This window comes from Schistocerca nitens, chromosome 5, assembly GCF_023898315.1.
Source record: "Schistocerca nitens isolate TAMUIC-IGC-003100 chromosome 5, iqSchNite1.1, whole genome shotgun sequence".
Classification (NCBI taxonomy): Eukaryota; Metazoa; Arthropoda; class Insecta; order Orthoptera; family Acrididae; genus Schistocerca; species Schistocerca nitens.
In genome coordinates, this window is record NC_064618.1 from 571,631,601 (window position 1) to 571,652,415 (window position 20,815).

The following is a 20,815-nucleotide window of genomic DNA, read 5'->3' on the forward strand; positions in this document are numbered from 1 at the left end:
CCATACTTTCGTCTGAATTAAGACTTTCGGAAAACAGTTTTGAATCCCTTTCAACTTGAACGTTTTCACTGCCCTTTTTTTGATTGTTCATCAATGTTATAAGTAGAGACCGGATTATATGCATCATAAAAGCCTTAAAATATGCATTCAAATGCATGAAGTGTCGAAATGTGCAAGATCAAAAACAAAAAGCTTGTTAGTTACTGCGTGCATTATTTCGAAGTCGAACCTGTGCATATCAATTACGAGGAAGATCGCCGGCCATATGAAAAATCGGTACATTTAGAAGGCTGATATCATTTTTCGAGTACTTTCTGGTAGAGGTTAGGAAAGGGGCCTTTCTGGGATTATTTTCTAAAACTTTGCAAAATGGGGATGCATATCGTGTTTCAAGAATCGTTCCTCCTCTGCTATTGTTGTTGGTAAAAAGCGGATGCGATGCGACAGTGTCTCAGCGAAACAATCCATATGTGCAGGGAACAACTTTGCGATGTATCGCACGCAGAGGGGCACGCTCAAAAACTCCGTAATATTTTATTTAAACAACATACAATCATTAATTTTTTAACATCATTAACTTTTAATACTACTTGACCAAAACATTATATATAATTTTTTTACATTTTTCTACTGTTGTAAACATAAACGACGAAGTTCCTTTCCAAATGTTCGGTAGTAAGACTGTCTTCGATCACTCAAAAACGCTTTTATAAGCAGAAAAGGACCATTCTACATCAACTGAAGTAACTGGGCAGTATTTGAATTTGGGTGCTATGTTGGCACTTACTATTTCTGGTAAAAGTTCACCCATCCCATTAACAAAACCATCAGTTTGGCACAAGGGTTCAAAGCCCGGGTTATTGTTAAAATCAAATTTTCCTTTAAGTTTTCTTGGCAATACTTCCGACAATGAGGAGTTCACTAGGATAATTTTATTCGTTAACTGAATAGTTTCATTCAACGCCAAACCTTGAGCTTCAAGCTTTTCACTACTTGCAGGTATATGGGAAAAATGAGTGCTAATCACAGCAATGTCTTTAACACCGGAATCATTAAAAGCTTGCACTGCAAACTACCAAAGACTATGCACTATGGAAGTCGTTTACTACGCCTCTAATGAACTCGAAATGTTCATTGTAAAACAACACACCTTTGGCCCACATAATCAGTTGACACTGGTTCGGGAGGTAAAGGCTTTTCTTTGTAGGTCTTGATGCGAGCAGGAGCCTTCAGATGCACTTTTTGTGGATGAAATCAGTTCATTCACAGACTTGGAACGTACTTCTTCATCGAGGCGATGTACTCCATGAGCAAAGCACGTCATATGAACCTAATTGAGATAAAATACTCAGATTTTCCTGCTTTCACCATATTGGGAGTAGCATCTGAAATAAGCACCTTTTCATCTGCAGAAGATTCTGGAAATATTTTTCTTCTACCCTCAGTCACAAATCTGGCAATCGTAGAATGATTACGTTCCTTGCAGGCCGAAAAATAGGAAGGAGGCTCTTCTTTTAAAGCACCAACAATTAAATTTGCAATGTGTCTGTAGTCTCGTCATCTGAAATCCAGATAATGCTGTCCTTGAGTTCATTGCGGGTTTCTTCCACAGCATTCACGTAAATTGCCGGTGTGTAATTTTCACGCAATGTTGATTCAACTGGTATATTTCGATTTAAGCAATATTTGCGCAGGAAGCCTTTGAGGATAGTGTACGTAAGTTTGTGAAGAGGAATATTGCTTGCAATGAATGTTCAACATAGATCCATGTTAAACCAAATTTTTTGGTTGACGTAGAAAAAGAGTTTTGAGCATATGTCTTCCCACAGTATGGCGAACCCTTCGTATGGTGACCGTGACTCCATGAAGGAAGCTCCTGTGTTCCAGCACCTGTGTGTGTCAATTGTGCTGACTGCCACTTCCCTTGCTCCCCATATTGCCCGGCTTACGAGAGAGAAAAGATGATCTAGGAATAAGTCCCTGGATCGCCTGCCTTAACCTGAGGCCCGCCAAAAGTGAGAGAGACTCCATCCAGTGTCACTATCTTCAACTTTTGCCTCTGTTGGTTCATTTCCTCCTCTGCCCTCGTCCTTATCCCAGCCCCATCCCCATCTCCCTCACCTGCAGCTCCCACAACCTCTCGTTAGGGAGCTCCCCTCTCCCCAGCCGAATAGTGCCCCTTCATCTGCTGGTGATTGGGCTCCCTCCAGGGACCCCTCTCCCCGGCGTCTTCTGACCAGAATACTCTTACCACCACTCGCCCACGAGGCACACCATCTGTGTGCCCCAAGGTCGCTGACCCTCTTTCGGTTCCAGATCTTGCTGAAGCCTGTAGTCCCCCTGTGCCCTGCCCTCTTCCACCTCATGATGATGAATAAAACTCAACACAAGGCGCTCCCAGTGGCCCTGGAGGTGCCTTCTGATATCTTATTTATGGATGTCCCTTCATCCTTGTCAGTGACGACTAGTGACAAAGTAACCTGACCTCCTCTTTAGCTTCATGTCTACCTTGGACTTTAGCCACACGATCATCCAGTGGAATTTCAACGAATACTATAGTCACCTACCAGAAATGCAACGTCTTGTCTCCTTCTATTCCACATTCTGTCTTGTTCTTCAAGAAACTCATTTCCATGATGGCCACTCTCCAGCCTTTCGTGGTAATCAGTCATTCTGTAGGAACCGTGCTGATTCCAGGTTAGCATCTGGTGGGGTCTGCACTTCGATTTACTCAGATGTCATTAGTGACTGGAGACCCCTATGTACCAACTTCGAAGTGACATTAATTAGAGTGCACACGACTCTGGCAATCACAATTTGCAAAGCCTACCTCCCTCCAGGTAGGCCACTTCCTTACGTTGCACTGTCTACCTTAATCCAGCAACTCCTGCCCCATTTCTCCTCCTTGGGGACTTCAGTGCCCACAATTCACTGTGGGAGAGTATTACTTCAATGGGTAGTCGTATCATACTTCACGAACTTATCATGGACCTCGATTTTTCTCCCCTCAATGGTGGTTTCCCTACCCACTTCAGTGCTATTTATGGCACCTTCTCTGCTATCGATCTCACGATCTCCTCCCCTGCCCTTGTGACTTCCCTGGTCATCCAATGGTGTGACAGTGACCACTTCCCAGTGATTCTATCATTCCCCTCCTGCCACCAGGCAGACAGGCCCCCACGTTGGGCATTCCACAAGGCCAATTGGCCTTTATATACGTCTGCTGTGAACTTTGACACCTCCCTCTCGAATTCCATTGATATAGTTGTGCAAGGCACCTCTGCCACTACTCTTCATGCTGCTGGTACTGCTGTCCCCCTATCCGCAGGTCCCCTTCGTCGTCGACTGGTACTGTGGTGGAACAAGGATGGCACCGTCACTGGCCAGGACCGCCAATGGGCGCTGCAGCGATTTAAGCGACACACTTCACAGACCAACATCTTCACTTATGTCTCCTGCTAAGGATCTTTACCTTAAGTGGAGTAAAAAGGAATGCTGGGAGCGCTATGTTTCCTCCCTGAGGACGTATGCCTCTTAATCGCAGGTTTGGTCCATGCTCCATTGCCTTCTGGGCCGACAGCGACAGTAAACTGCCCAGGGTCTGAACCTCCAAGGTCCTCTGTGCACTGAACACCTCGCGACATACTTTGCCACGTCATCATCGTCCTCTTCGTACCCTAGTACCTTACTCTGGCAGAAATGCAGGGTTGAACAAACCTCTCACTGTTTCATCCCACACAATGTTGAGCCTTGTAATGCATCCCTCACTGAATTGGAATTTATGCAGGCTCTTAGCTCTTCATGAGACACGGTCCCAGGCCCACATTCCATCTACAACCAGATGATTCAACACTTGGACGTTCCCCAGAGGCAACAGCTCCTCAGTTTTCAACCACATTTGCCTCACATGTGCTTTTGTCACAATGGCAAGACAGTATAGTTATGCCCATCCTTAGGCCCAGGTAAAACCAAACGTCTCTAGACAGCTACCACCCAATTAGCCTGACTAATGTACTTCGTAAACTGCTCGAAAGGATGATCAGCTTCAGATTACGTTTGGTGCTCTAATCTCATGGCCTTTTGTCCCCATATCACTGTGGCTTCCGGGCAAGGCTATCTCCAGCTGACCATTCATGAAAGTGACGAGATTGGACTGAGCAAAGTTTGGGAATTTGTACGGGCGCTGATGACCGCGCAATTGAGCGCCGCCCCACAAACCAAGCATCATCATCCAAATGACCGTTTACTCTGATAGGAATCAGCCACCTGAAAGGCTTTTACTCACTGCTGGCACCTTCAGTCTTCTTCAATCTACATAAGGTGTATGACATGGCTTGGCCCCATCACATTTTAGTTACCCTCCATGACTGGGGCTTCCATGGTCCCAGTCTGATTTTTATCTGTGAGTGTTTATCTCACTGGCTCTTCCAGGTTCAATGTGGCACTTCACTCAGCGCTCCCTCAGATTCAGGAGAATGGTATCTCACAGGGCTCTGTGCTAAGTGTCATACCCTTCCTCATTGCCATCAGTGGGCTTGTGACCTCTGTTGGGCCTGCTGTTATCCTGGCATTGTACGTTGACAATTTTCGCATCTGGTGCAGCTCCCAGATGGTATCATCTGCTGAGTGCCAGCTCCAAGGCGCCATCCTATGGGCCTCTGCGTGCGCCACCGCCCATGGCTTCCAGTTTTCCCCCTCCAAAACGTGGGTTATGAATTTTTGTCGTTGACCCACAGTACACCATGATCCAGAACTTTATTTAGGCAACCAGCTTCTCAATGTTGTAGCACAGTCCCGTTTCTCTTCGCCAATGAGGGACTTTTCCCTCCTAACACTCGCCCACATGTGGGTTTGCCGCTTGTCATGCATCTCACTTCCCCCTGTCAGCATCTCCATCTCCCCTCACTGGACTGCACCTCCTTGTCTTTCCTCCCAACCCCCCCCCCCCCCTTGGATGGTGCTGAGACCATGGATTAGGACTGATCTTTCGGTCCTTCGTGTTAAGTATAGTCCTCCCGATTCCTTAAATTTAATATTAGCAAATGATCCACGGATGGTTGAACTGGTCCTCAGTTTCCTCAGTGAAAGTGGTTTTTATTTCCATATACAAGGTTCTACTTTAGTCTCGGAGCAGGGACAGGTTGGTTGTGGTTGGGACTTTTTAGTCTTCTTGGTCTGTGACCTCATGACCGCCTACATTTTTCCCGGTTTTTGGATTTGGGCTCACATTTTATGCCTTTACTGTGTGTGTTTAATGATTATTTTGATAATTTGACTCCCCTGTCTAGATCTGTCCACTTCTAGCGGACCCTCTTTTTTTTGTGACTAACTTTGGAATCGCGGGACTGATGACCTCGCCGTTTGGTCCTGTAACCCCTCTGCCAATCAATCAGTCTAAAATCATTGTGTAAGAGAGAACAAAACTATACACACTGCTGTGTAGAACATATGAGACCGGTGATATACCATCAGACTTTCGGAAGATCATACAAGCAAGTCGGAAGATAGCAAGAGTCGAAATGTGCGAGAACTATCGCACAATCAGCTTTACAGCTCATGCATCCAAGCCCTGCTGACAAGAATAATGCACAGAAGAATGGAAAAGAAAATTGAGGATGTGTTAGGTAACGATCAGTTTGGCTTTAGGAAAGGTAAAGGCACCAGAGAGGCAATTATGACGTTGAGCTTGATAGTGTAAGCAAGACTGAAGAACAAGACACGTACATAGCATTTGTCGACTTGGAATTAGCGTTTGACAACGTAAAATGGTGCAAGATAGTCGAAATCATGAGGAAATAACGGGTAAGCTATAGGGAAAGACGGGTAATACACAATATGTACCGAACAAAGAGGAAATCAACAAATAAATCTATATCTACATGGATACTCTGCAAATCACATTTAAGTGCCTGGCAGAAGGTTCATCGAACCACGTTCATAATTCTGTAATATTCCAATGTCTTATAGCGTGCGGAAAGATTGAACACACATCTTCCCGTAGGAACTCTGATTTCCCTTATTTTATGGTGGCGATCGTTCCTCCCTATGTATGTGGGTGTCAACAAAACATTTTCGCATTCCGAGGAGAAAGTTGGTGATTGGAATTTCGTGAAAAGATTCCATCGCAACGAAAAACGCCTTTCTTTTAATGATTTCCAGCCCAAATCCTGTATCATTTCTGCGACACTCTCTCCCATATTTCGCGATAATACAAAACGTGCTGCCTTTCTATGAACGTTTTCGATGTACTCAGTCAGTCCTATCTGGTAAGGATCCCACACCGCGCAGCAGTATGCTAAAAGAGGACGGACAAGCGTATTGTAGGCAGTCTCCTTAGTAGGTCTGTTACATTTTCTAAGTGTCCTGCCAATAAAACACATCTTTGGTTAGCCTTCCCCACAACATTTTCTATGTGTTCTTTAAATTTAAGTTGTTGGTAATTGTAATATCTAGGTATTTTGTTGAATTTACGGCTTTTAGATTAGACTGATTTATCGTGTACCGAAATTTAACAAATTCCTATTAGCACTCATGTGAATGACCTCACACTTTTCATTATTTAGGGTCAACTGCCACTTTTCGCACCATTCAGGTATCTCTTCTAAATCGTTTTGCTGTGTGTTTTGATCTTCTGATGACTTTATTGGTTGATAAACGACAGCGTCATCTGCAAACAACCGAAGACGGCTGCTCAGATTGTTTCCCAAATTGTTTATACAGGTAAGGAACAGCAAAGGGTCTATAACACTACCTTGGGGAACGCCAGAAATCACTTATGTTTTACTCGATGACTTTCCGTCAATTACTACGAACTGTGACCTCTCTGACAGGAAATCACAAGTCCAGTCACATAAATGAAACGATATTCCATAATCACGCAATTTCACTACGAGCCGTTTGTGTGGTACAGTGTCAAAAGCCTTCTGGAAATCCAGAAATACGGAAACGGTCCGAAATCCCTTGTCGATAGCACTCAAAACTTCACGTGAATAAAGAGCTAGTTGTTTCGCAGGAACGATGTTTCTAAACCCATGTTGACTGTGTGTCCGTTCTCTTGGAGGTAATTCATAATGTTCGAACACACTATATGTTCCTAAATCCTGCTGCATATCGACGTTAACGATATGGGCCTGTAATTTAGTGGATTACTCCTACTACCTTTCTTGAATATTAGTGTGACCTGTGCAACTTTCCAGTCTTTGGGTACGGATCTTTCATCGAGCGAACTGTTGTCTATGATAAGTATGGAGCTAATGCATCAGCATACTTCGAAAGGAACCTAATTGGTATACAGTCTGGACCAGAAGACGCTTTTATTAAGTGACTTATGTTGCTTCACCACTCGGAGGATATTTACTTCTACCTTACTCATGTTGGCAGCTGTTCTCGATTGGAACTCTGGAATATTTACTTAGTCTTCTTTTGGGAAGGCATTTCGGAAGGCTGTGTTTAGTAACTTTGCTTTGGCAGCACTGTCTTCGATAGTATCTCCATTGCTATCGCACAGAGAAGGCATTGTTTCTTGCCGCTAACATACTTCACATACGATCAGAATCTCTCAGGATTTTCTGTCAGGTTTCGAGACAGTTCCTCTGTGGAAACTGTTAGAAGCATCTAGCATTGAAGTCCGCGCTAAATTTCGAGCTTCTGTAAAATCTTGGGGATTTTGCGTCTTTGTTTCATTGTTTCTGCAACAGTGTGTTATAATCCGTTTTGTGTGCCAAGTAATAGTATAATAGTGTTATACGTGACTTTTCCTGTGAAAAGACTATTTGTTATGTTGGGGTGTATATACAGTGTTACACACCCGCTAACTGCTCCACGCCGCAGCCGGGCCCCGTACGGCGTCTCCACCGTATCAGTCAGCGCGCTATGTCAACGCTCCACTTTGCAAGCAGCTCGCCAGTCAGCCTCTCCGACCGTTACCTGGCCGCTACAGCGCCAAACATTATGTGAAGAAGAAAATTGTCTTGACTGACTATACTAGCCGGATGGAATTACTAGACACTCACGTTCCTTCTCATTCCTGTCCACGGCATCTTCTGACCAGTTACATTATGGAATAACTGTATACATTAGTAAAGAAGCAACGAAGTAGTATTGGGTTATCACACAGACCCGCCTCTGCTGCTGTGCACATCCCCCATCCTCGACAGAGAACCCAGACCACACAACCGAACAAATATTTATCGTATTATTCATCGATAACTTGCACTTCGATATTCTGCCACCTATACTCACCAAACCTCGCAAACAAAATGATTACCACATCTTCGGACCACTCAGAGGCGATTGGAGGAAATAAATTTCCGGTGATGAGGTGTAGCAGGCGGTGACAGGTATCTGCACACACGACCCACGACCAAGCGCTGGAGAAACAGTGTTGAACGACAGGGAGACTGTAGCAAAACATACTTGTCACACTTTTGTTCAATAAGAAATATTTAAGAAATAACTATATTATTGTTGTGAAAGATACGTTGTGGAGAAAACGAGAAGCTGCCGTGTCTGGTGGAACCAGAGACGCTTGCACAAGCATTCTGTGAAAGGCAAAGACACAACGAGGGCAGCTTGAGCGGACCGCTATTACAAATCGCAGCGGCTGAATTCAGTAATTAAGTGGTCTAACGCCGTTCATTTATTTTTGTTAATGGTTCCTGTATAGTTTTATGACAGCCAGAGTAGTGCAGTTCTGCACAGACGAGTACAGATTTCTGTGAATATGTCGCTCTGAACCGTGTCTGGTAGTAATGGTATTGTTCAGGGAAGCTCACCTAGGCGTTAACTTAATGGTAATATTCAGGGTTCAGTCACCACAACTCTGGAATTTGGTGAAGTTTTTCCGTTATTCCGTAGGATAACTTGTGTGAGGAAGGAGGAAGTTCATGAGAGAGAGAGAGATATCGAGATCGAGATCGATCTTGTGCAGCTTCGGAAAGCTGTCAGGGCATAGTTATTCGATCTGAATCTAAAATATTTAGAATATGAGTGATATTATCAAAAATCGCTTGTAGTGGTGTTGAAAGTTTGAGTGATAGGTATTTAGTGTCTGTCTGGATTTCCGATTCTGTTCCAGTTCTTAAGTTAATATCCTGTTGTGAATACTCGCGTAGGAAGAGCTGTTCCAATTTTTTGGTGAGTGTTGTATATGGTAGCTGTGAGGTTGAAAGCCAATCGTTGTGCTGAGGTTGTAATGATGTATAGTAGCCGTGAGCTCGACAGAAGACTCATTGTGCTGAAGTCAATAGGCAGGCACTAGATAAGTTATCCTGGAACTTGTTGACTTCGTGATACCGCAATATTAGCCCACTAGCAAACAAGATGCAGACACGTAAGTTGAGTAATACTGTATCTAACAGAAGCATCAACCGCGTCTGTATCTAACAGAACCATCAACCGCGTGACTATTACTGTTAGCATCCACTCACAGAAAAGATGCGGTGGGTGTCCACATCAACGATTTTAGGCCAACTGAATAACAGGTTTGGGAAAACACGGGCACGTGAAAGCAGAGATCGCACGGTGTGTCCTTGGTTAGTCTCTGAAGTAAACCACATTTGATGTGGACTTTCTAAAAAAAAAAAAAAAAAAAAAAAAAAAAATCTAGACTCGTAATTTTTCTCTCCAAGTAAAGAGATTTCAACAGCCCCATTTCCAAAAATCTAAAAGAAATGAGAAAGAAAGAAAAAAGAATATATTTGCGAAATACTTCAGTACTCACGGTTTAGCTCACTTTCAGCCGTAATCTTAAGACAAATAGCAAAAAATTAGAAATCAAAGATAATCACATATCGAAAAACATATACTTCTATGCACAAATAATCAGATTCTCAGTTATCGTTGGCATAATCGCAACGAGTTCATTTTATAAATTTAAAAGCAGACATACCAAGAGAGAGAAAACGCAAACGGGTACTTCATTTTTCTTATGAGTATGGAGTTAGAATTAATGAGTTGATACTACGTTGCTGACTAATCGATAACTGAATATTGTTTACTACAGATACTATGCTTGAAACAAGAGGATAAACGCTCGTAATTTTCCAAAAAGTTACAAAAACGTAGCGATATGGAATCTGACGCTTCATGGAAATTTGCTTGCTTTTAAATATAGAATACACTGAACATTTTTCGCCCATATTAGAAGTTACTGGTATTCGTGTAGTATTTGTTTAGGAAGTGCTACAGTTTGCGATATCGTAATTTTTGTATGGCTTTTGAGGAATGTTTTCAAATACCATAAATATTTGACGTTATAGAATATGGTCATTGCGTAAATAATTTGCAATGGAGAATGGAAACTCTAGTTAAACTAGCAACGTACACGCTTAAAGTGTCACAGATATGAATAGTGCTGGTATAGTGCTAAAGCCTATAGCAAAACTGAGATTTTTCTCCTACATTTTGTCAGACTGTTACTCCGTTAGCTTTTTGTTACGTAAAATTAATGTACTGTCTCAGCTAAAAGGAATGGTAATAGTGTTTGCCACAAGGTCAAGACTGGCAAAGTTCTTTAAATTTTATTGGAATACTACATGAAGTACAGACCGCTGATCTTAGTGGATGGTCATAATTCAGTTTTTTATCTGTCTGCGTCTAAGAGTTGGTTTATAAACAGTTACTCTTCGGCACATTGCAGACCCCAGATCCTGATTAAATTCATAATCATACGATCAAAGAGCTGAATGTGGCTACTTATATTCTGTGTGTCTTTGGAATGACGTGATGGTATCATCACACCCACTCATGGAGCAAGGCAAAAGCCCAACATCTATCGACATCTGCCAACCAATTAGCCTTACCACCATGGTTTGAAAACTACTTGAAAGAATCTGTGCCCACAGACCATTCAGGGTTCCCGAGTGGCGAGAACTTTTTTCCCGCTATCAGAGTGGCTTCCAGAAGGAATGATCCACAAGCGACCATCTGGTCAGATTGGAAACAAGAATTGGACAGCCTTTCTCAAATTTCCAGAACCTGATTGTAGTATTTTTCCTGCGCACGGAACAGGACACAGTTTGGCACAATTACAATTTACCTCCCTACAGTGACTGGAGCTTTCGAGGCTCCACACCAATTTCTATTCGCCAGTCTTTATCCCACCCGTTGTTCTGGCCCAAAAGAAGTGTCAGACACGGCTCCATGCTGAATGTCTCGCTCTTCCCCATCGCCATCAACGGGCTATTGGTCTCCGTCGGGCCACTGAGTCACCCATGGGCTGGATGTCGACTTTTGTAATTGGTGCAGCTCCCACTCAATAGCCTCAGCTGAACGCCGGCTCCAAGGTTCAAACCGACAGGTCTCTGTGCGGACCTACTACCATGAATTCTCTCCTGCACAAACGCAGATCGTGCATGTCTGTAGTCGCACCACGTTCCATCCTGACCCAAAACTCTACTTGGGTACCCAGTGCTTGGAAGTGGTTGCACAGTCCCGTTTCTTGCACAGTCCCGTTTCTTGGACTTCCGTCTTGTTAAAAAAGCTGACTTCGCTCCTCATATTCGTCAGAGCAGTTGCATGCGGTAGCTTAATGCAACCTGGATCCTAGATCACAACTAAATGGAGTGCATATTGTGCTACTCTTTCCATATTTACTGGGATCTGGTCACATCAAAACTAGACTACGATCGCCAGGTTTATGGCTCTGTAGCACCTTCGGCTTCAAAGTCGTTAGGCCCAAAATATCATTGTCTGGTCACTGGCGCCTTTCGGATAAGTCTCATACAGTCTCCTTACTGAAGAGGAGACGTCTCTTCCTCGATTCAGACAGTACCAACTCTTGGTCTCCTATGCAATCGCGATCCGCCAGTTCTCTGATCATCCAACGTATCCCATTCTTTTTTCTTGCTGATACCTGCCTTTGGGTGAGATTACCAGTTGTACAGCAACATCTCGCAGTGTTCTGCCAGGACCATCGTCTCTCTTCGCTGGAGTGCACTTCCCTACTTCCCCTGTTTTCTTGTACACTCTGCCACCTTCCCTTGATTGAAACTCAAGCCACGAATTAGGACCGAAATCACAAGGACTTGAACTCTATCGTCCCTCCCCTCTCCACTGACCTTACGGTGTCTGTTAGGTTTAGTTCTTCAGGAATTTAACGGTGCTACCATCTTCTACACTGACGGCTCTTAAACAGTCGATAAGACGGGATACGCTTCTGTGTCCCCTGCTGGGCAGGAACACCATTCGTTACCAGAAAGATAAAGGGATTTTACAGCGGATGAAATGTCTGTTATGAGACTTCCTCTTATCAAATGGGCCTCCCATGACTGCGTTTGAATATGTACTGACTCAATGAGCAGTCTCCAGGCCGTTGTCAGATGTTACTCGTGTGGCCTTCTCACTGAACTCATTCATACAGACTGCTCGTTTGTCTTTCTCTAGGTCCCAAGTATGTTGGTATTGCAGGGAACGAAATGGACGCAGTTTGGCTAAAAGAGCGATGACTACCCGCTCCCCCCCCCCTCCTCCCCCTCGCCCATTATCTGTACTCATACGAGTTGCACATCTGCGCACATAAATAAGAACTCTTGTGCTGTCCCATCTAATAAACTTTGCACTGTTAAAGACAACTGCTGCATGGTGAAATTCCTTATATTTCTGATCTATCATCCTAAGTTGCCTCAACAGTGGTTGTATCACGGTAGCCCATAGTTTCATTTTGCGTAACGAGGCATCCCCAAGTTGTAGTTCTGGAGCCTTGCAGACAATTGCTCATGTCCTTCTGAAGTGTCCCTTCTAGCCCTCCATTCTAAGAATGACCTTCCTGATTTTTTGCCTATAATATTAGCAGACCATTCATGGACAGTTGAACTGGTCCTCCATTTTCTGTGTGAAAGTAGGTTTTTATTTTCGTATGTAAGGTTTTAAGCTATATTTGGGGCAGGGATGGTGTGGTTAGGGTTAAAGCCTCTCCAGCTGCAGCAGGTTCTGGGGGACGCCTGGCCCTATCTCCCTGAACAGCTCACTCTTTCAGCCTTCTCTTACTATTTTTTAATTGATTTTATATCAGGTTTGTCACCTGTTCTGTCGCACTCTATTCTGTGTTAGAGGCAACACTCTGATAAGTCAGTGCTTTCTAACACCATGAATGCACTGAGGCAGGAGTGGGATGGCTGCAGATGGGCAACTCATTACGTGCAGAGCCCCAGGGATACCAACTTGCTGTCTTACCTATTTCTCTACTTTAGTTTCTATTATCGACAGTCCAGCTGATATTGATTAAATTTTTTAGCCTTCTCTCTTTTACTGTTATGAGTCTGCCGACTAGGCAGTATTCTTTACTCAGTAACTGTCTTCACCCTTCGTTTGGCTGGTGGGATTCGATTTCAGGGTGGGGCTTTCCTCGCCATTGGGTAAGATCTCGGAGAATCCCTTGTCTCCTGACCTACGTACTGGTCTGAAACTTCCTCAGATCTGGCACCAGTACTGCCTTCAGTGCCTCAGGCTAACTGCTTCTACGTACTTTCTTCAGAACAGATACTTCAGACTTCACTAATCCTAACCCTGAATTTAGGAGTAATGATCTCGGTGTTTAGTCCCTTAACTCCCAACCAACCTAAAACTAATTTTATGCAAGCATACCGTTTCATATGACTGCCTTGTAGTAATCCTAAATAATTGTGATGTGATGTGCTCAAGATGTTCACCATTAATCTTTTAATCGTATACTATGAGTTTCTCTCTCTTCGTAATAGGTATTCCTGTATTCATCCACATTTACAGACTTGTAATGATTACTAAATTGACATTCTGTCAGTCTTTCTTCCTGCTAAGACGATACTTTTCAGTACATATTTTCAGTGAACTATGTTATAATTCTGCTTATACGATTGGATACATCGTTTACTGTTGAGAACGTGAGATCCTGTTAAGTTTCCTTTAACCACACCTTATGTTGCTCTTATTTCTGTGGGACATCAGCTGTTATTACAATGCACTGAGTTCTGAGAGTCACATTCATGGAGTCAATAACATGTGTGCGAATGTACTGCACTCGATTGTATCTTAACAGTACAGAATGGTAACAGCGTAGCACCTCTTTCATGAATGTATCAGTTAACCTATATTAGAGATCATCCAGTCGTTATATCTACACGTATGCAACGAAGCTTAACTAACACACTGAAAATGTTCCTTTTAACAGGTACAAGCAGAGGGCTGTGGAGCTGTCAGAGGTGTACAAGGACAGGCCCATGAGTCCCCGGGAAGCTGTCGTGTACTGGTCAGAGTACGTCATCCGGCACAAGGGAGCCAGGCACCTGCGCACAGCTGCCGTCGATCTGCAGTGGTACCAACTGCTGCTACTGGATGTTCTGGCCGTCGTCTTCGTCGGTCTCACTGCGGTTGTAGGTGTGGGCGTTGGTCTTCTGAGGCTAGTCTTACGAATATCTGGATTTCTGAGAAGGGCGTCATCGGAAGATACGTTACTGCAAAAGAAACAGCAGTAGTACCTATCTTACTTGCGAATACACAATGTGCATCTTATAATATATCGACTTCTAAACTGAAAGTAAGTTGTTGACAAAATCACCAGCTGGGTCATTAAAAGCTCCTGCGATTAGTGTTTCGAGAAGTTCAGTAGATAACATTTGCCTCAAATTTTTGAAAAGCCAGGATTAGTGAAACGACTGAGGCACATAACTGGATATTACTCTTAGAATGAAAAGCTATAACTTCATTCAATTGGTCTCGCCCATTTTGGGAAAATTGGCATCTTTCCAAATAACATTAAATATTGAAGTGTACAGATTCCATGGATGCGCCCAGTATTAATGTACAGAAGGACTTAGTTACATTAAAAAGAAGTTGACATCTCACATTAAAACTTATGTATGAATGAAATTGTCGTTTGGGTCTGATGCACCACTAGTTCGTCTTATAGTCACGTATGTCTTCCACTTGATAGTGCAACTGTTACCATTATTGCCACTATACACATTATATATGCTTCTTTCAGTGAGGTGAAGAGAACAATAAAACGCCTTTCCTCAAGCAAATAGCAATGGTGAAGGCAAAACGAATCTGAAAGCTAAATGGAAACGTTAAGAATGCAACAGAGGTGGAAAGTAGCTACTTTGTCAATCACTGTGGAATTTCCTATGGGTTGGCTTAGAACATCGCGAATAACTGCATTATAAGGGACTTACTGGAACACAGGTGCTCTCAGCCTTCTAATATTTCTCAACTGTGGCTGTTAGAAAGGTGAGATCTTTTCATGTGGTTATTTTACACTCCTGTGATCATGTACAGAGTGTAAGTTTAAAGAGGAAGCGTTTTATCCAGCTATCTCCTGGTATTCAAAGACTGTATGCTTCGTGTTTCCTGTTCTGGAAACCACTCTCTCTCTGGTGTCATCAACTGCACTCCCATTGTAAAAACGTTGTAACGAGTTGTCAAAGTAGAGTAACAAATTTTGTGAGTACTAAAGATGTAGTTATATGTAGCCTATGGTCAGAGCTCACTACTCAACTCCGGTCTTTACATTTCTGTTAATTAAAATTTAATTTATAACTGTCAGGCGTTAGAGAAAAATATTTTAACTTCCATAAATATGTAAAGTTTATTATAAACTTAGAAATGTTAATATGTTTTAATTTTTGTGTGTATTCAGATATCATAAAATTAAAATATTTAAATATCATGTAACAAACCATTTTCCTGTTGTTAACTGCTGTCCTCAGCCTGAATGTTGATAAAGTGGCTAGAAATGTTATCATACACTGAGTAAAACTACAAAATAACTCTCACTCCCACATCAGTCGTGTTGACCCACACAATTATTCAATCTCATAAGTCTTAAGAGAACGGAGAAAGGGTGACTGGTGCTGTACCTGGGATTGCAACGAAAATAGAAAGACAGAGAAGCTAAAATAATGGCACAGTGAAGTGTGACTGGCTGACCACTTACAAAAGAACATGTGAGCCCGTCACTCTGGTAATCCATTAAGAACGTGTCTCGAAAATTTTGGGAAAAATGCTGGACATGTTAAGACTCGAAGAATCTCACCACACTCGTCTGAACGTCACTTAAAATAGAGGGCCGATCTGTCAGTAAACCTGCCACTACTCTCTGGTCTGAAAGTAAAACGCGACCTAATACAAAGTGTCGTCTAGTGATTTGTAAGCCACAAGCGGTATACATTGGTCGGTCCTCTCGGTGGAGCAAGAAGCCGTGTCTCATGGGGCTGCGCGTATGAGTCACTCTTCGTCCCATCGACGCACGACTCTGCATCGCAGTATCGAGGCGGTAGCATGCGGGGGGACGGCACACTGAACGAAATCCCCCTGCGGGTCGAGGGTAAGAATAGGCCCGAGGTATTCCTGCCTGTCGTAAGAGGCAACTAAAAGGAGTCTCAACCATTTCGGCCTTCAATGTGATGGTCCCCATTGGGGGTTTGACTTCCATTTTTCAAAATTCTACAGAAGTATGAGCCTTTGGGGGAAGGACACCTTATGTGGTGTATCACCGGTCCTCAGTGCACTATGACTTTGCCACTCATCATCGTAACAGCGTCGTAACTGCACCCACTGTTAATCACTTTGGGCCGAAACTCCTGATGGGTTGCACAAGTTACGCACATAGTGCGTCCCCATCTGCACCTACGATCATGATGGACTATCCATGGCACCCGAAATCCAGCACGGTAGCCAGCCCTTTCTGGTGGGGTCATCATGTACCCTCTAGTCTAGGTTGTAGCCCCCTGACAACACAGGGATCGTACTGCCGATACCTGAGCTGCACCCTCCCCACGTCACCCAAGGGGCATCAGGACTCCCGGCAACGGTCATCCTGGCAGGTGACCCTCGCTGAGGCTGGGTGGCTCCCGTGGGGAGAGCCCCTGGTCGGAGTGGGTGGTATCAGGGCGGACATTTCGCAGATGAAACGTCAACATGCATCAGGTCGCTCTGCAGCCGCGTCTTCTAAGAGGAAAGGTTCTGGTTCTCTCTCTCTCTCTCTCTCTCTCTCTCTCTCTCTCTCTCTCTCTCTGTCTCTGGTTCTGGTACTTCTGCCCTTCCCCCCTTGGCCACTCCCTGGGAGGAAGGACAGGCCAGCCGGCTTGGGGGAAATACTTCCCCCGCTATTTAGTCTGTTCTCGGACCGATGGGGGCACGTTCGCCACCTCCAAGCCAATGTTCTTTGTACAGCATATCGAGGATATCTTCAGAGTAATCGAGGCTCTTAGTAAAATGCGTTCGGGGTCCGTTCTTATAAAGACGGCCTCCGCCACACAGTCGGCGGCGCTCCAGGCGTGCGACCGACTAGGGGACATTCCAGTGTCCATTGTCCCACATCTGGAGCTCAATAGGGTGCAGGGGATTATTTTCCATCAGGACCTCCTGCTGCAATCTGATGAGCTCAGGGCCAACCTGGAGCGCTATGGCGTGCATTTCGTCTGGTGAGTCCAGCGCGGCCACAAAGATCGTCGCGTCGACACTTGGTCCTTTATCCTTGCCTTCGATGGAGATGTTTTCCCAGAGAAGGTAAAGGTGATGTGCTACCGGTACGTGCGACCTTAAGTCCCGCCTCCTATGCGATGCTTTCGATGTTTGCCCTTAGGGCACATGTCGTCACGGTGTGAATCTGAGCCACTGTAAGGCGGTTGTGGATGTACTATTCGTGAGGGACATACATGCACCCCACCACCTCGGTGTGTCAATTGTCCTGGCCTCCACTCGCCTAGATCTTTAGACTGCCCTGCATGTCTGGAGGAGAAGATACAAGAATTGAAAACCTTGGACCGTCTGGCTTCTTCTGAGGCCAGGAAGAAATATGACTGCCTCCATCCCGTGATGTTGACAACGTCATTTCCTTGGGTTGTGTCCACTCCTTCCGCAGAATCCTCACCCCTATCCTGTCCCCCCTCCACCTCCTCACCCCATCCGGGGTCTATGCCTCCACCTCCCAAATCCCTCCCTTCCAAATCCTCCTCCCTCATGTCCCCTGCCCCCTCTGCCCCAGGGGCCACTCCTCCTCCGCCGCCGCCGCCGCCGCCGCCGCCGCCGCCGCCGCCTGAGAAGCGATCCTCTTCTCAGGCGTCCATCGGGGAAACGTTACGGACCCCGGCCTCAGAGGTCCGGCGTTCAAAAAAGGACCCTGAGCGTGAGGACTTTTTTCGGGTCCAGCCCCCACAGCCCACCATCCCTGTGACTCATAGGTCTTCCAAGAAGGCCTCAAAGAAGTAGTCTTTATCCCCCTCTCCACCCTGGCGCGTTTCGTCTGATGCTCCATCCGACGGTCGCTACTCCCGGCCGTCCTCAGTTTCGCCGGGATGCTCTGCTGCCAGGCGCTCAGCTGGCCAGTCAGCGGACGATGCTGCCCCTCCTGCGCAACCCAGAAATGTGGCTGCAGCTGGCGACGACTCGATGGAACAGCATCCGTCTCCCAATGGTTGTCGCAATGTTCCCTCGAAACCTGACCCTCCGCAGCTGTCGAGGTGACCAGCTCTTCACCCGTCTCATTCCCCCTTTCTCTGATTCGCGATGGCTCTGTTACATTGGAACATAAGAGGTATTCGAACTAATCGGGAGGAAATACAGCTGCTCATCTGCCTGCACTGTCCGCTCGTCATTGGTCTCCAGGAAACGAAGTTACGCCCAATTGACCATATTGCTTTTACCCACTATACCTCCGAGCAACTAGACATAACCCCTGTGGACGGTATTCCAGCTAATGGTGGGCTCATGTTGCTCATTTGGGACGATGTCTATTACCATCCCATCCCATTGAGCACCCCACTTCAAGCAATAGCTGCCTGTATTACTCTTTCTGCCTTTACTTTTTCTGTTTGTGCTGTCTACACTCCATCGTCATCTGCAGTTAGTTGGGCTGACATGATGCACCTGATGGCTTAGCTTCCTCCGTGGTTTTTATTGTTTGGCGACTTCAATGCCCATCATCCCCTTTGGAGTTCTCCTGCATCCTGTCAGAGAGGCTCCCTCTTTGTGGATTTTTTCAACCATCTCAATCTTGTATGCCTCAATACTGGCGCCCCGACTTTCCTCTCGGACTCTACTCATACCTACTCCCACTAGAACCTCTCGATCTGTTCTAGCACTCTTGCCTGTCGGTTCGAGTGGTATGTCCTTTCTGACACCTATTCGAGCGACCACTTCCCCTGTGTCGTTCGTCTCCTACACCACACCCCATCCCCACGTCCTTCGAGCTGGAACATACCGAAAGCTGAGTGGGGACTTTACTCCTCCCTGGCGACCTTTCCAGACCACGATTTTCTCAGTTGTGACAGTCAGGTCGAATACCTCACGGCTGTTATCATCAATGCTGCCGAACGTTCCATTCCTCGTGCTACCTCTTCACGTCGCGTTTGAGTCCCCTGGTGGAATGAGGATTGCAGAGACGCTATCCGTGCTCGACGACGTGCTTTACGCATCTTTCGCCGCCATCCTACGCTGGCGAATTGTACTGATTACAAACGACTCCGAGCGCAATGTCGTAGTCATCAAAGACAGCAAAAACGCTTGTTGGGCCTCTTTCACAAGCTCCTTTAACAGTTTTACTCCCTCTTCTGTCGTCTGGGGTGGCCTGCGCTGGCTGTCGGGCATTAAGGCCCACTCCTCGATACCTGGCCTGACTTGAGGTAATGAGGTACTTGTGGAACCTGCGGATGTCTCCAACGCCTTCGGCCGCTTTTTCGCGGAGATTTCAAGCTCCGCCCATTACCACCCTGCCTTCCTTCCCAGAAAACAGGCAGAAGAGGCTCGGCGACCTTCTTTCCACTCGCTGAATCTGGAAGATTATAATGCCCCCTTTACCATGCAGGAACTCGAACGTGCACTTGCACTGCACCGGTCCACTGCACCGGTCCTCTGCTCCGGGACCAGATGCCATTCACGTTCAGATGCTGACACGCCTTTCTCCAGCAGGCAAATGCTTTCTTCTTTGTACCTACAATCGCGTATGGACCGAAGGTCAGTTCCCCATGTGTTGGCGTGAGGCCGTCGTTGTTCCCATACCCAAACACGGGAAGAATAGACACCTTCCTTCTAGTTACCGCCCCATTTCTCTTACAAGCTGTGCATGTAAGGTGATGGAGCGCATGGTTAACACTCAGTTGATTTGGATTCTTGTATCTCGACAGTTACTTACCAATGTTCAATGTGGCTTTCGTCGACGCTGTTGACCATCTTGTGACCTTGTCGACATTCATCATGAACAACTTTTTTGCGAAAGCGCCAAATGGTAGCTGTGTTCTTCGATTTGGAGAAGGCTTAAGATACCTGTTGGAGAGGAGGTATCCTCCGCACTATGCACAGGTGGGCCCTACGTGGTCGCCTGCCCCTTTTTATTGATTCCTTTTTAACAGATCGAATGTTTAGGGTACGCGTGGGTTCCGTATTGTCCGATGTCTTCCTCCAGGAGAACGGAGTGCCTCAGGGCTCCGTTTTGAGCGTAGCCCTTTTTGGCATAGCGATCAATCCAATTATGGATTGCATTCCACCTAACGTCTCAGGCTCTCTTTTCGTCGATGACTTCGATCTACTGCAGTGCCCAGAGAACTTGCCTCCTGGAGTGCTGCCTTCAGCGTTGTCTTGACAGCCTATACTTATGGAGTGTGGCTAATGGCTTCCGGTTCTCTGAAGAGAAGACGGTTTGCATAAACTTTTGGCGATATAAAGCATTCCTTCCACCATCCTTACATCTTGGTCCCGTTGTTCTCCCATTTGTAGAGACAACGAAGCTTTTAGTGCTCACACTGGAGAGGAAACTTTGTTGGTCTCCGCATGTCTCTGCCCGTTGTACACGTTCCCTAAATGTCCTCCGTGTTCTTAGTGGTTCATCTTGGGGAGCGGATCG

General features: G+C 45.4%; 1 protein-coding gene across 1 annotated transcript in view; it reads left to right on the forward strand.

Annotated features, from left to right (window-relative positions):
• LOC126259754 (UDP-glycosyltransferase UGT5-like) overlaps positions 1–15,517 on the forward strand; it is a 116,807-nt gene extending 101,290 nt beyond the window's left edge. Inside the window, exon 5 of the mRNA XM_049956745.1 lies at positions 14,147–15,517. Coding sequence (XP_049812702.1) covers positions 14,147–14,450 — 304 coding nt within the window. The 3' untranslated portion in view covers positions 14,451–15,517. The remainder of the gene's footprint in view (positions 1–14,146) is intronic.
• Positions 15,518–20,815: the final 5,298 nt, after the last annotated feature.